The sequence below is a fragment of the Mugil cephalus genome, chromosome 16 (assembly GCF_022458985.1).
Source record: "Mugil cephalus isolate CIBA_MC_2020 chromosome 16, CIBA_Mcephalus_1.1, whole genome shotgun sequence".
Classification (NCBI taxonomy): Eukaryota; Metazoa; Chordata; class Actinopteri; order Mugiliformes; family Mugilidae; genus Mugil; species Mugil cephalus.
In genome coordinates this window covers 14,588,582-14,600,713 of record NC_061785.1, presented here as the reverse complement: position 1 = coordinate 14,600,713, position 12,132 = coordinate 14,588,582, and the positions used below count along the sequence as shown (strand labels likewise).

The 12,132-nt window shown below is 44.8% G+C and overlaps 2 protein-coding genes across 3 annotated transcripts in view; one reads left to right on the top strand and one right to left on the bottom strand.

Annotated features, from left to right (window-relative positions):
- Positions 1 to 5,348, top strand: part of usp22 (ubiquitin specific peptidase 22) — a 22,540-nt gene extending 17,192 nt beyond the window's left edge. Inside the window, exons 8-13 of the mRNA XM_047608130.1 lie at positions 1,575 to 1,733; positions 1,907 to 2,033; positions 2,114 to 2,205; positions 2,715 to 2,777; positions 3,033 to 3,182; positions 3,277 to 5,348. Of these exons, the coding sequence (XP_047464086.1) occupies positions 1,575 to 1,733; positions 1,907 to 2,033; positions 2,114 to 2,205; positions 2,715 to 2,777; positions 3,033 to 3,182; positions 3,277 to 3,319 (634 nt within the window). The 3' untranslated portion in view covers positions 3,320 to 5,348. The remainder of the gene's footprint in view (positions 1 to 1,574; positions 1,734 to 1,906; positions 2,034 to 2,113; positions 2,206 to 2,714; positions 2,778 to 3,032; positions 3,183 to 3,276) is intronic.
- Positions 4,580 to 12,132, bottom strand: LOC125021936 (tumor necrosis factor receptor superfamily member 13B). Of its 2 annotated transcripts, none has more exons than XM_047608133.1 (5): positions 11,887 to 12,132; positions 9,617 to 9,751; positions 9,032 to 9,148; positions 7,951 to 8,253; positions 4,580 to 7,834 (listed from the first exon to the last, which is right to left on the bottom strand). In XM_047608133.1, the coding sequence occupies exons 2-5, from the start codon at positions 9,729 to 9,731 to the stop codon at positions 7,578 to 7,580; spliced, it is 792 nt and encodes a 263-aa protein (XP_047464089.1). In that variant the 5' UTR covers positions 9,732 to 9,751; positions 11,887 to 12,132; the 3' UTR covers positions 4,580 to 7,577. The 2 variants fall into 2 exon arrangements, with proteins under 2 accessions (XP_047464089.1, XP_047464088.1); XM_047608132.1 differs by lacking the exon at positions 11,887 to 12,132 and adding an exon at positions 11,430 to 11,756.

Below are 12,132 nucleotides of genomic sequence, written 5' to 3'. Positions count from 1 at the left end.
CGGCTCCACCACGCAGCCGCTGGAAGCAGCCACACTTCACTTCTCTGCATCAAACGCCTCTAATTCCCTACCTTGAAGTGACCTCCCACTCCGCCTCCCCTCTTCTCTATCATTCACATATTGCACCATCAATCACACACATACACACACACACACACACACACACACACACACACTGAATACTGCAGCAACAGGAAAAGCATTTCATGGCGTGCAGTCTGGAAAGTTGGTCTCCAGTTCCACCTGGTGGTTCCCTGAGACCATTATATATATTATATATATTTTTTTCTTTTTCTTTTCTTGGCCAGATTTACTGAAAGCGTTCTCTCCCACAACACAAAAACAACTCCTTATTTACTAAGAGAGAGTCCTGTTATGCTGGAACCTTTATTTAAACTGCTCTTCACTATTATGACATATATGCAAAGTGCTCTCTAAAATACATTTACTTCATTTCTTTACTTATTTTTAAGGTGGTGTTCATGTTTGTTGCCCTCTGTCAGCATGGACACCCTGACTAGTCTGCACAACACAAAGAAATAGTGATCATTAAACTAGTCTTACTGTATTTATTTATTTATCTTTAGTATAATCATTGTAGCATTAAGCACACTAGCCATAATAACTGGGTCGTAACTGAGGTAAGGTTATGTTAAATTTGTCTGTCTACATAAATGTGTTTCACTGTATATGTGACTTTAGCTGCTATTTTTCCTTTAGTCTAGACACAATGCTGGTATAAGGCAAACATAAGACTTGGTTAACTTCAAACTTCATTCATTTGTAAAGCGGCGTTGAGGTTTTTGAGATCAACGTGTTCATTAATGATGGTATGACTTTATTTTTCTTATAAAATCTTAACAAACATCAAAGAGAGACGTTGACATTTACTGCACATAATAAGGAGAAAAGAAAGAGAAAAAAGATCAGAAATCCTGACTCATCAAAACAGTGACTCACTCCGACTTCTGATCAACGCTTTGAACAATTAAAAGCCAGTAATGTCAAGGGAATATAAAGAAATATGTTAGTTACGTTTGGTTGTCATAACCACTGTGCACTCATGAAAGGTTGGGGTTTTTTATTTTGTCGTATCATGGAAACGTATCTTGAGAACTAAAATGGAACGTGGCCAACAACTGTTTTATTTTATTTTATTTTATTATTATATTGTTTTTTTAATTGAAGTTCTTTGTAAATTGATTTCTTGGGGTAAAGGGGCAGATTATATAAGATTATTCCTCTTTCTGCTCCCTTTCATTCAGATTCAGGAACATTTGTGTTTTATATTGAATAGTTTTGTTTTTAAAAAATCAATTATTCATGATCTTAAATTCATAAAAACTGTCAATCTAGTAGGAATATGACCAGACATGAGAACCTAATGCTAATTCCCATATTTATATTTAGTATTTTTTAATCATTGGGATCATTTAATTGAATGTGCCACGTGTGAATAATAGTCTTATAATAATAATAATGACTTTCTCGGTAAAGAAAAAGCAGAAAACAGACTGAGCAACACACGGACACGTCTCATCTTTTTTTTTTCTTTTGTTTTGTCTTCTTCCTAGTGGTGTGTCGACAACCATAGACCCGTTCTGGGACATCAGCCTGGACCTGCCGGGCTCCTCCACACCGTTCTGGCCCCTGAGCCCCGGAGGAGACGGGTCGGCGCTCAACGGAGAGAGTCACACCACTGGAGCCACGACGCTCACAGACTGTCTGCGCAGGTGACGAACGTGGCCCGGTGGCACCGGCATCAGGCTGTAACGCACCACATTCAGAAACACGATCGGGCTCTAACCCCCTCCCTCTTTAGAGGGTCACGTGTAGCCAAACCCCGGTCGTCCCCGAAACAGACGCTAACAGGCGTCCCCGCTAAATCTCACTCTCTGCTGTGCAGGTTCACCCGACCGGAGCACCTCGGCAGCAGCGCTAAGATCAAGTGCAGCGGTTGCCATAGTTACCAAGAGTCCACCAAGCAGCTGACCATGAAGAAGCTGCCCATCGTGGCCTGCTTTCACCTCAAAGTAAGAGGCTTCCAATTTAGCCCGCACCCCGCTGACGGCGGCGCCCGCTCTAACGCTTGTACGTGTGCGTGTGCCCTCAGAGGTTTGAGCATTCAGCCAAACTGCGACGGAAGATCACTACGTACGTCTCCTTCCCGCTGGAGCTGGACATGACTCCGTTCATGGCCTCGAGGTGAGCACAACCTAAAGAAGACTGGGAGCTGTCGAAGAAAAAGATTCGAAAGTAAGGCGCATAAAAAGTTTTTGTAAAAAAATGGCTGAATCAGAGGAGGGCCCGTCCTTCCGGAAGAAATAATTGTCCGCCAGCTATGTAGCCTTGGGTGAGACTGAACATTAGCTACTACCTACATCTGTCTTTTCCTCTCTGTCCTCCACAGTTTTGCCTCTGAAGAGGTGCTTCCGTCAGCTCCAAATATTTGAATCCTTGCTATGTGTACACAGGGCGTCATCTGTCATACCCAAATGTACTCATTTATATTCCTGCTGAACACATGTGCTGCGCAGAATCTAACAGTCCAGGGCTAAACCGATACAAACGGGAATTAAAAGCTCACATAGCAGTGAGCGGTGTCTTATTGAGCCTAAAAAGCAAACAAATATTTTTTCTCTCTTATATTTTGACGGCTGATGTCAACACGTAATTACGTTTAGAAACTCAGTCTGTTCTGCTGTGCGTTTTAGTAAAGAAAGCCGGATGAATGGACAGTACCAGCAGACTGTGGACCCCTTCAACAATGACAACAAGTAAGTCAAACAACCATCACACAACCGAAACAAAGTTTGTAACGAGCCCCGGATCCAAATGATCAAACCCGTTTATCACTCCTTTCATAAATAAAACGTGTTGTCTCTCTGGTTCTTCCTCATTGTGTCGATCCCACTTTCATCGCTCTTCTCTTCTCTCCTCACCATCTACCATCCATCTGTTCTAATTATATGCAGATTATGAACCAGGAGCGATTCTGTGCTTCAGCTAAAAAATGCGTTTCCCTGTTTCAGGTATAGTTTGTTTGCCGTGGTGAACCACCAGGGGACGCTAGAGAGCGGCCACTACACCACCTTCATCCGGCAGCACAAGGACCAGTGGTTCAAATGCGACGACGCCATCATCACCAAGGCTAGCATCAAGGACGTACTGGATAGTGAAGGGTGAGACCAATATAAATGTGGATTCTTCACAGATTTGTTAATTCGTTAGGGGAAGCTTCAGTCTAACCCCGGCGTGTTTTCATCTTCACTACAGGTACCTCTTGTTTTACCACAAACAGTTCCTGGAGTACGAATAGTTCCCCTCCAGCAGCCCGCGGGAGGAGCTGAGGGATGAGGCGAGGATTAGTTGCATGGGAAAAGGTAACGGAGTGACGAGAGAGGCAAGGAAAACAGAAACACAAGCCTACCTTAATCACTCGACGTCGCAACTCTCACTCTTAACATGGACCCACATTTACTACATGCTAATCTAGTTCCTCTGTATGATATTCGAGAACGAACTGTCTGCCGCGCAGGATAAAGCAAAAATACGAGAAACCCACGCGAAGCGCAAGAAAAGGTTTGAGGGGGGATTTGTACGAGCCCTGAAGGAATATCACATACTTGCAAAAAGCTTTCACTTGAATTCAGTGGACGAAGAAGAAGAAACCGTCTCTCGTCGCGTCGCTAAGAGGAAAAAAAAAAACGGCCGCGAAAATCTAACGAAAAGAAAGCGGAGGAGTGGTCTAGTATCTTTCTTCTCTTATCACACAGAAAGCGCAGGTTTTCTTTTCTAAGACCGTAGTTTATCTGGGGATGGTTTACTCGATCACAAATGCTGTTCTTCACCAACGTCTTGTTAACCGCTTGCAAAAATACTCACATTTAACATCCAGGGGTGCTACGAGGCAGAGCCAAAGCCTTCGGCGGAGGGAATTGGGTTCTGCTTTAGCGGAAGGGTGTCCCGTCTTTTTCTTTTCCTTTTTTTTTTTTTTTTCGTTTTCCCTTCTCCACGCGTGACCTGCAAGGATTTCCAACTGGCAACTGTACGGACACAAGCACACCCGCGCTCCTCCAAAAGACCAAATATTTCAAGGAAGCTGTCTTATTATGCATTTATGTTCAGAGTGCAAGTACTTGGGGGAGGGGGCAAAGGGGGGGGTTAAAAAAAAAGAAAAAAAAAAGTCACCTGACAAATAGTATTCTGAAGTTTATTCCATTTATTGCTCGTGAGTTTGTTGTTATCACTCAATTACTTTCAGAAAACATTTCCTCTAAAAAACGATGTGAAGTGACAGTTATTTTCTGCCTCTCTTGCTGCTTCCAACAGTCAAAGGGGGGGAAACGGGCGACACAGTGAATATTATATTTTTATACATACCGCAATTAGAAAGTTCGTTTACGGTTTTGCATCCTTTCCCTGAACTCTCACATCGTTCGTCTGTGCCGTCAATCACGTCTTTTTTTTTTTTTTTTTTTTTTTTTTTTTTTGTACACAAAAGGCAAAATTGTGCTGATGAATTTTTTGTGAAACCGCTGCTACGATTGCTCTTCTTCTTTTTTTTTTTTTTTTTTTCTCTCGGATTAATTTGACCTTTCACACATTCTCCACGTTAAACATACGTTGTCGTGACGCTGTTTCAGGTAAATGGCAAAAAAAAAAAAAAAGAAAGAAAAAAAAAAAGAACCGGACGCGGGGCGGGCGGGCGGGCGGGAGGGAGGGGGGGATAAAAGAGGTGAGAACGGAGTTTGTATAATTGATCAGAAGCTCAATCCTGCAGTGTTAACTGTCGGCTGCATGTCACTCTAATTCGATGTGTTTGTGTGTGCGTGCGTGCGTGTGCGTGTGTGTGTGTGCACGTGTATTTGCCCAAGAAAGGGGAGTTGAGGGGGGGAGGGTGGGGGGGAAGGGGGGATTCAGTATAGGTGTGTTTGTATAAAACGTGTTACTGCGTGTAAAGAGACAAAAAAAAAAAAGGTGCGTATGTGTTCCTGTTTGTATGCACGTGTGCCGTGCGCGTGCGTATGTACTGTATGTTCGTGTACTGAATCAGTACTTGCATTCAGCATGCCGTCTGAGCTGGGTATCACAGATCGATAGGATTTTTTTCCACATGTTGACGATGTATGTAAAAGTATATGTACAGTTTGTATGTAAGAGACAAATGGTGAAACCTCAAAAGTTGATTTGTTCTTCTATATTGCTGGATCCAGCCACGAGGGTCGTAATCAGAAGAATCTTGTCTTGAGCCGGTCAGTCATTCCTCGCACACACATGTAACTGCTGCAAGAACTGGACACAGTGATGGAAAGACACTCAAATAAAAAGAAAATCTATATCTGTAACCCAGGCTGGGCCGTTTTTATTCTTTTCCTGTCACGCAATACATCACGTTGTTCTTAGTTTTAAGTTGTTTTTTTTTTGTTCGTTATCATGAATGCGCTTCGGTCGCGGATGTTCGAGCTTGATGTTGCTGATTGTGAGCCTTTTGTCAAACTCCAGGTAACCGTAGCAACAGCATTTAGTGCTACGCTACAAAGTAACTCCACGTCCAGACTGAATTCGTCTAATTTTAAAGCGGAGGATTTGTTGAATTCGCCACGTTGAACTCATAATTCGTGCGTGGTAAGTTACATCAGCTCTATTCTTCTTTTGGGGGGGAAAAAAGTCCATGAACATCAGACTACTTTTGATTTCAGGTTCATGATCGCACTTCTGGGAGGACTTCTCGAAGTTCAAAACGGTCAAAGAAACGGTGCAATGAAAGGCGGAGTACTTTTTTTTTTTTAATCGGAGGAATGTTTTTTTTTTTTTTTCTTTTCCCCATTTGACCTTGGGCTGCTTCACGTAGCTTTCTGAATCTGGCTTCAACGTAATATGGTGTGATGAGCCGAGATGAATCATAACCTGTACTTTCGCATCGGGCCGTCATTTGCATGGCACTCCCGAGTCCTTATGACACACTCTTCGGTTTCTGTGTCGGAGGCAGTAAAGCAGACATTTATAAGGCCTGTGCTCGCTCGGTTTGCATGTTGCTTGGTACTTTAATTACATTCACACTGTCATGAAACAGAAACATCAGAGCAGGAAATCCAATCACATCACGTATAGGCTCAGTAAGAAGAAATGTGAACAGCATCCGTTAGTCGTCGCTGCTTCGTCGCATTGCCCTAACGCTGCTGTCGTATAAGCTGTTCCCAGTGCTCATTCAGAATATTATCCACATATATGAACATATTTTCAGTCATACTTCTCATTTCTCAGTTTGTGCACCCTTGGTTACTTAGTGGTAAGTTCCTCCCACCTGAGATGCGAATGGAAGACGTGAGGGAGACGCGTGAGGAAAAAGGAATCGAACAAAACGAGGCGTCCTTGCACTTGATTCATCCTTTGAAAGGGGTGTCGTATGATTTGAACTGCGGCACAGCCGCAGCATCTGCCCGCTCTTTTATTAGGAGGGGGACCACTTGAAAACCAACTGACCAGTGAAATGAATAATTAGGTCCTGGTGTCCATTTGGATGTTAATTTGACATGAACCCCACTGAAGTCTGGCTGAACACTGCTGCAGACCAGGCACACGCCTCGCTTTTCAGTGGCATTCCTGGACGGCGTGTTCTTCCGAGGATAGGGCAGCAAACGCAACAGCAAAAAGCTCAGAAGTGGTAGTGGTTTATCGAGCGTTCGTACAAGCCAGGCTGTCGCAGGTCTCTTCCAACAACCCACAGGGCCCAAATGGTCCGCTGTCTACATCCCAGTGTCAGAACCCACGGGACAGTCCCCCCCCCATGCCCAAGCCTTGACACACTAGAGCTTTTGAGGCAGTGCAAAACGGTCTACAAACCGACACAGTACTGGGCAGCCGACTGACGTATGTACCAATCTGCTAGATGAACTATCAAATCTGTCCACCAGATGGCATCATGCTCCAGCTGTGTCGTGCCTGTTTCATGCTCAAAGGTGCCGAAAAGACTTCAGCCACAGATGCGTGTGCATCCTCACTAAGAGCTCCTCTGGCAAGACGACGCTCACCTGGTTCCTCACAATCCATCTTGGTGACATCATGAAGACATCATTCAAGATGGCGCGCCGAGGCTACTCCCCAGTTCACAGGCAAGACGATCGAGGAGAGAGAAGACAAGGCAGCACAAAATAGAGAAATGAGAAGAGCCCACACTACATACAAAGAGTTAAACTTAATCATTCCTTTACATCCCTACAGATAGAACATTAATCAACCAAATGACAATTTTTCCCAACAGGTTTCTGAAGGAAACACATCCTAGTATGCTTTTTTTTTTTTTTGCATTTGCTTATTCTTTTCTTGACAAATTTTCGATGATGCATTCAGTGTTGCCGTTACCGAGTTGTTGTTGGGCATTGCAAATAAGCATACAACCTTTTTAACCCCACGTTTACACAACTTCACAAGCCAAGCAGGTAATTTTATGTTGCTTTTGTAAATAGTATTCCACATTCATCTTGAAAAAGGATTGATAACCCTCTCGGGCGCGTCGGGTGAACATCTATTCCGATTCCAGTTTTCCTGAGAGACACTGAGAGAGCTAACGGACCTCATCCCACCGCTGCCTCGGCCCGGACCTCCGCGCCGGAGTTGTGGAGGTTCTCCTCAGTCCAGAGGGGATCCCCGTTTTGGATCTGGGCTCGATGGAGGACCGTCTGCTGATAGAATGAGTAGGGTTCTCTCAGTGGCCTGTCGCTGCTATGACCTAGTGCTTTCAGGTCAGGGAAACAGTGGACACACACGCAGGTCTCTGTCGGGGTGGCGTCATCTGATGCCTCGCGGTAATTGGGGCAGTTCGTCAAGAAAACTGTGAACAGAACAGTGGGCACACGGTGAGTCAAAACTGCCTCGGGTGTCTTAAAGAAAACCATTTTTGCTACAACTCATTCCAGCTAAACTGCTCATTATCGGTTGAACACTAACCTTTGGAGCTGCTACCTTGCTGGCTACTTAGCATTTCAACGTCCTGTCCTGAGTGGGCCACGCCACTCTCCCTGCGGTTAGCGCCTTTCTTGCGTCCTTGGTCCGAGGTTTTGTCCTTGCGTCTCTTCAGGAGGACCGCCAGCGCCAGAGACAAGCTACAAAACAGCAGCACTATGCACATTGCCAGGAGGGAGTAAATCAGGATGGCAGAGTCTTCCAGGACTACGGGCCTTCTGGAGATCGGCACGTGTGTGGTAGCTGGAGGGGTCTGGGGCTTCACGGTGATCATCGGAGTTGGCGGACCTGAAGGGAGGTGATCGATGGAGGAAAAAAACGTGTGATGTGTGATGGCTAAATCATTTTTAAGACCAAGCTCTGTTTGAACTGCCAAATGCTGCTCAAGCATTGGTCCCGAGGGAAATGCAAGCTAGGGATGGCACTGTCATGGTCTAGTACCTAAACGCTGTGACACACCACCCCAACAGTCAAAGTCTGGCCCTCAATGAGCGTATATGGTCCAAGTTTCTGGGGTGTTTCCAACACTTTCAGCATCAGTTGGAGCCCTGTTGTCGTTTATTTAGCCTACTGAGCACGTTGAACCTGGGGTGGAACCCTTCGTTGAAAGATGCTAACTCTCATTGTCTCGTTCAGCCGAGAAAACCGGTACACAGGTAGAAAAGTGTTGTCTCCTTGTTTTTCTTCATCTCAGCCCAATCTGGAATGAAATGACTGGACTGAACGGTAAACTTCAGGAGGGCCAGACGGTCAGAAGCCCTTCCTAGCTTGACCTAGCTCTGTCTTCCTTTGAAAGACGATTAGAGACTACTGTCTGCCTGGGATCAGTCCTCAGTTGTCTCTCTCTGCATACTGTATCTGCAAGCCATCCATTCATTATCACTTGAATAACAGCCATATATACAATGGCATTTATATTTAGTTTAAGTTCCCTCTTTCTTAAGTTTTCAGAACACAACTTGGCAAACTAGTAAAGTTAGGTGGCAGGGGAGGAAAAAAAGGATCAGAAACAGAAAGTCACTGAATAATTTAAAGCCCTATCCAGGGCAGAGGGGTCAGTACTCACTCTGGCAGTGCTGGGAGCATTCTGCTGGATGCCTGCCACAAATCTCTGCACACTTAACGCATTTCTTCAGCAGTATGTCGTAGTAGTGGCCATGGAGAGCCTTGCAACTCGCAGCTTCTGTTGAAGGTAGACGCATTGTGTAAAAAGCAATCAGGATACATTTGATACATTCCTGTCTGCTTTGTCAGTTTAGCATCACATTCATTGTTGAAAGGTTAGTACAGCAGTTTTCAAGCAGCCATTTCTATGAAGGCAAGGTTGATTGACGACGAAATTTCTGGGGGGTTTTGTGAGAAAACACTTATTGCCAGATATTGCCGGTCCTGACTGGTAATTCAAGTGACACTTAAATTTTTCCTTTGTGACAATCGGAAACTGCTAGAACTTTAATTTGCACGTAATTTGTTGATTTTTTTTCCTCAAAATTCTTTCGTCTGAGACGCTGCATGAGAAGACGGCGATCGGCTACGGCTACTCAATCATTGCTGCTTCAGTGGTCTAAAAATACGCATGCTGAGCCTGCTAACTTGTCCCGACTTTGCATGAAAACTGCACTTCTGTCCGTGCGCTCATGTGTGTACTTACCGCAGTAACTGGCGCATTTACCGTAGACCGGTCCGGGATGACATATGATTTGACAGTTTATACAGTCCTTGACCAAGTTGTCCCAGTAGTGATCCTCGGCGCAGCGTTTACCCATCAGCCCTGACAGCCCTCACGCTACCAGAAAAACAGATAGATAACCATAAAGGAAGCAGCTGTGGCATGTGAGTCAGAGCATTTATGTAAATGCCAGTGGGCACTATATGCGTGTGCAGCGGGAAGGAATGAATAGGTAGCTGAACCAGAGCTGATCGAGCTATGGATTTGTCATCGACTGACAATTCTCAGGGACGGTTCTTGATCTACCTAAGTCCTGATGAGTCAAATAATTCCTGAGTGATCAGTTTTATTATTATTATTATTTATTATTTATTATTTCACAAGAAACATACCCAGGACTTGCAAACTATGTGATTAGTACAGATGTGCCAAACATGCATTAATTTGCGCTTTTCCCTTTTATAACACATGTTTGTGGAAGCGCGTGTGGAAGAGTTACAGGAACCATCTCAAGGGTTTGTACGTCACAAACGGAGGAGATTTAAGACGGTGACACGCGGGGGTGGCAGAGTCCTCGTTTAGGCCTGATTTGCTTCATCTGGGCAAGGACGACCTGCCATCATTGAGGGACCAGTGAATCGTGGGCATTGGTCCGTGAGCGGGATCTTAAATGAAATGAGAGCGCACAAGTTGATCTTCAAAAGAACGTCTGAAGAACAACAAAGTGAATGTTTTGGAATGACCGAGTCAAAGTCTCGACCTTGATCCAACAGAAACGTTCCGGAAGGACTTGAAGCAGTTGATATACGTAAACCCACCAACGTTACTGGAAACATTTAGTTGGTGTTATAACCGTTCTAGTGCGCGACTGTCACGCTTGATACTTGCATTGTCAACTCTCAAATATGTCCAAATGATTTAATTTTTTGCTTTCAGGCGCAACATTTAATACGTTCACAGTTTTGCTAGCATGGTCTTGTAATCATTGGTTAACGATGAGGCTACAGAGTGAGCTGCAATATAGTGTGACACTAACAGACTGCCTGGTCTGCACCAGTTAGACGTTGTGTTATTTGTGGAATGCCAGATGCCTGGTACGGCCTTTTTTTTTCTGAGAAATATATTTTCAGTCAAAAGCAGTGCAGACCAATTTCCTGTTTTGCAACTTTTTTGTGTGCGTGCTTGTGTGTTGGCGTGTGTGCGCGTTGGATCAAACCTCACGCAGCATGTGCAAGCTCTAGTAAATCAAATCCAACTGACCACCGGGGACACCCCTCCCTCCCTTGTGCGTGTCCACCCTTTTAGAAATCATGTCATTTGTTCTCAAACTCTGTTTTCTTTGCTCCGGTGAGCACTGAGGCAGTGGAGTGTGAAAGGCACGCAGATCTGAACCTCCTCCACCGCCTTCACACACAGACCTGCAAGCCTGATATATTCTTGAGCATATCAGTCACACGCCAGTAGCCGGCACCCACTGCCTATTCAGATTTAACACGCGCTAACTCAAAACATGTATCTGCAGTCGGCAACATCCAAACTAGTTTTTTTTCTGTACAAAACAAAATCAAAATTACCACTGTCCGTTCGTTCATATTCGTCCCCGCCAGTAAATTTTATTCTTACTTATTTTACCTGGTATCATTTTGCCAACCGCAGAAAGAAGTCAGTTTCAGTGTGCAGACTTCAAGGCGTCAAAGAACGCCTGACTCCCACCTAAGCCCCCAATATTGACGACCTTCATTGCGCGGGTGTTACTTCAGTGGGTTGAAAAGCGTTGAAAGGAGCGGACACTTACCCAGCAAGATGAGCGAGTGGTGGGAGAATCCTTGACTTGATGACTGAGTGCGAGAGAGGACTGTATTTCAGCTATGGCATCTCATTTGGATATGAACTCAGCGCCTGATCTGGGACTTCCCCCTGAGTGTTATGAGGACCCCCCTCCTCCCCAGACGCGTACTGTACATACTAGTGCCAGACGAGTATAGTGCCTATATGTATAGATACCGTAATGTAAACAGTGTAGCTATGACTGTGTCTTCAAATGACTGAACACAGGAGACGTGTACAATAATAAGGGTAGTTTCACACCGTTTCGTAGAAATTGAAATAAGAGAGTTTTAAACCAGTCTTTTGAAAATGGATTGCGACTCTCTTCACCGGCTGACGGGAGCCGAGGCTTGGCAAACCTGGAGCTGTTTCAGTTTAACCGTTTAGGTTTTGCTTTTTTAGAGGAAGAATCGTCTCATACTTACAAAGCCTTGCAAAGATGAAATGTTGTTTCCCATGAAGGAGGAAAAGATTACAGAGTTGCGCCGTATAGTTTAGGTTGCCGTCAGTCCGTGCTTCATAAATGTGTACTGCGGCCTGACTGTTGTGCTGCCTCTGGACATAGGTGTCCTGGTGGTCAGGTCCTAGGTCCTAGGTCCTAGGTAGAGCTTACCCCAACAGAGATGGTCCAAATCTCTTCAGTTTAGAGCAGTTCTGCTCTGCAGCTGCAG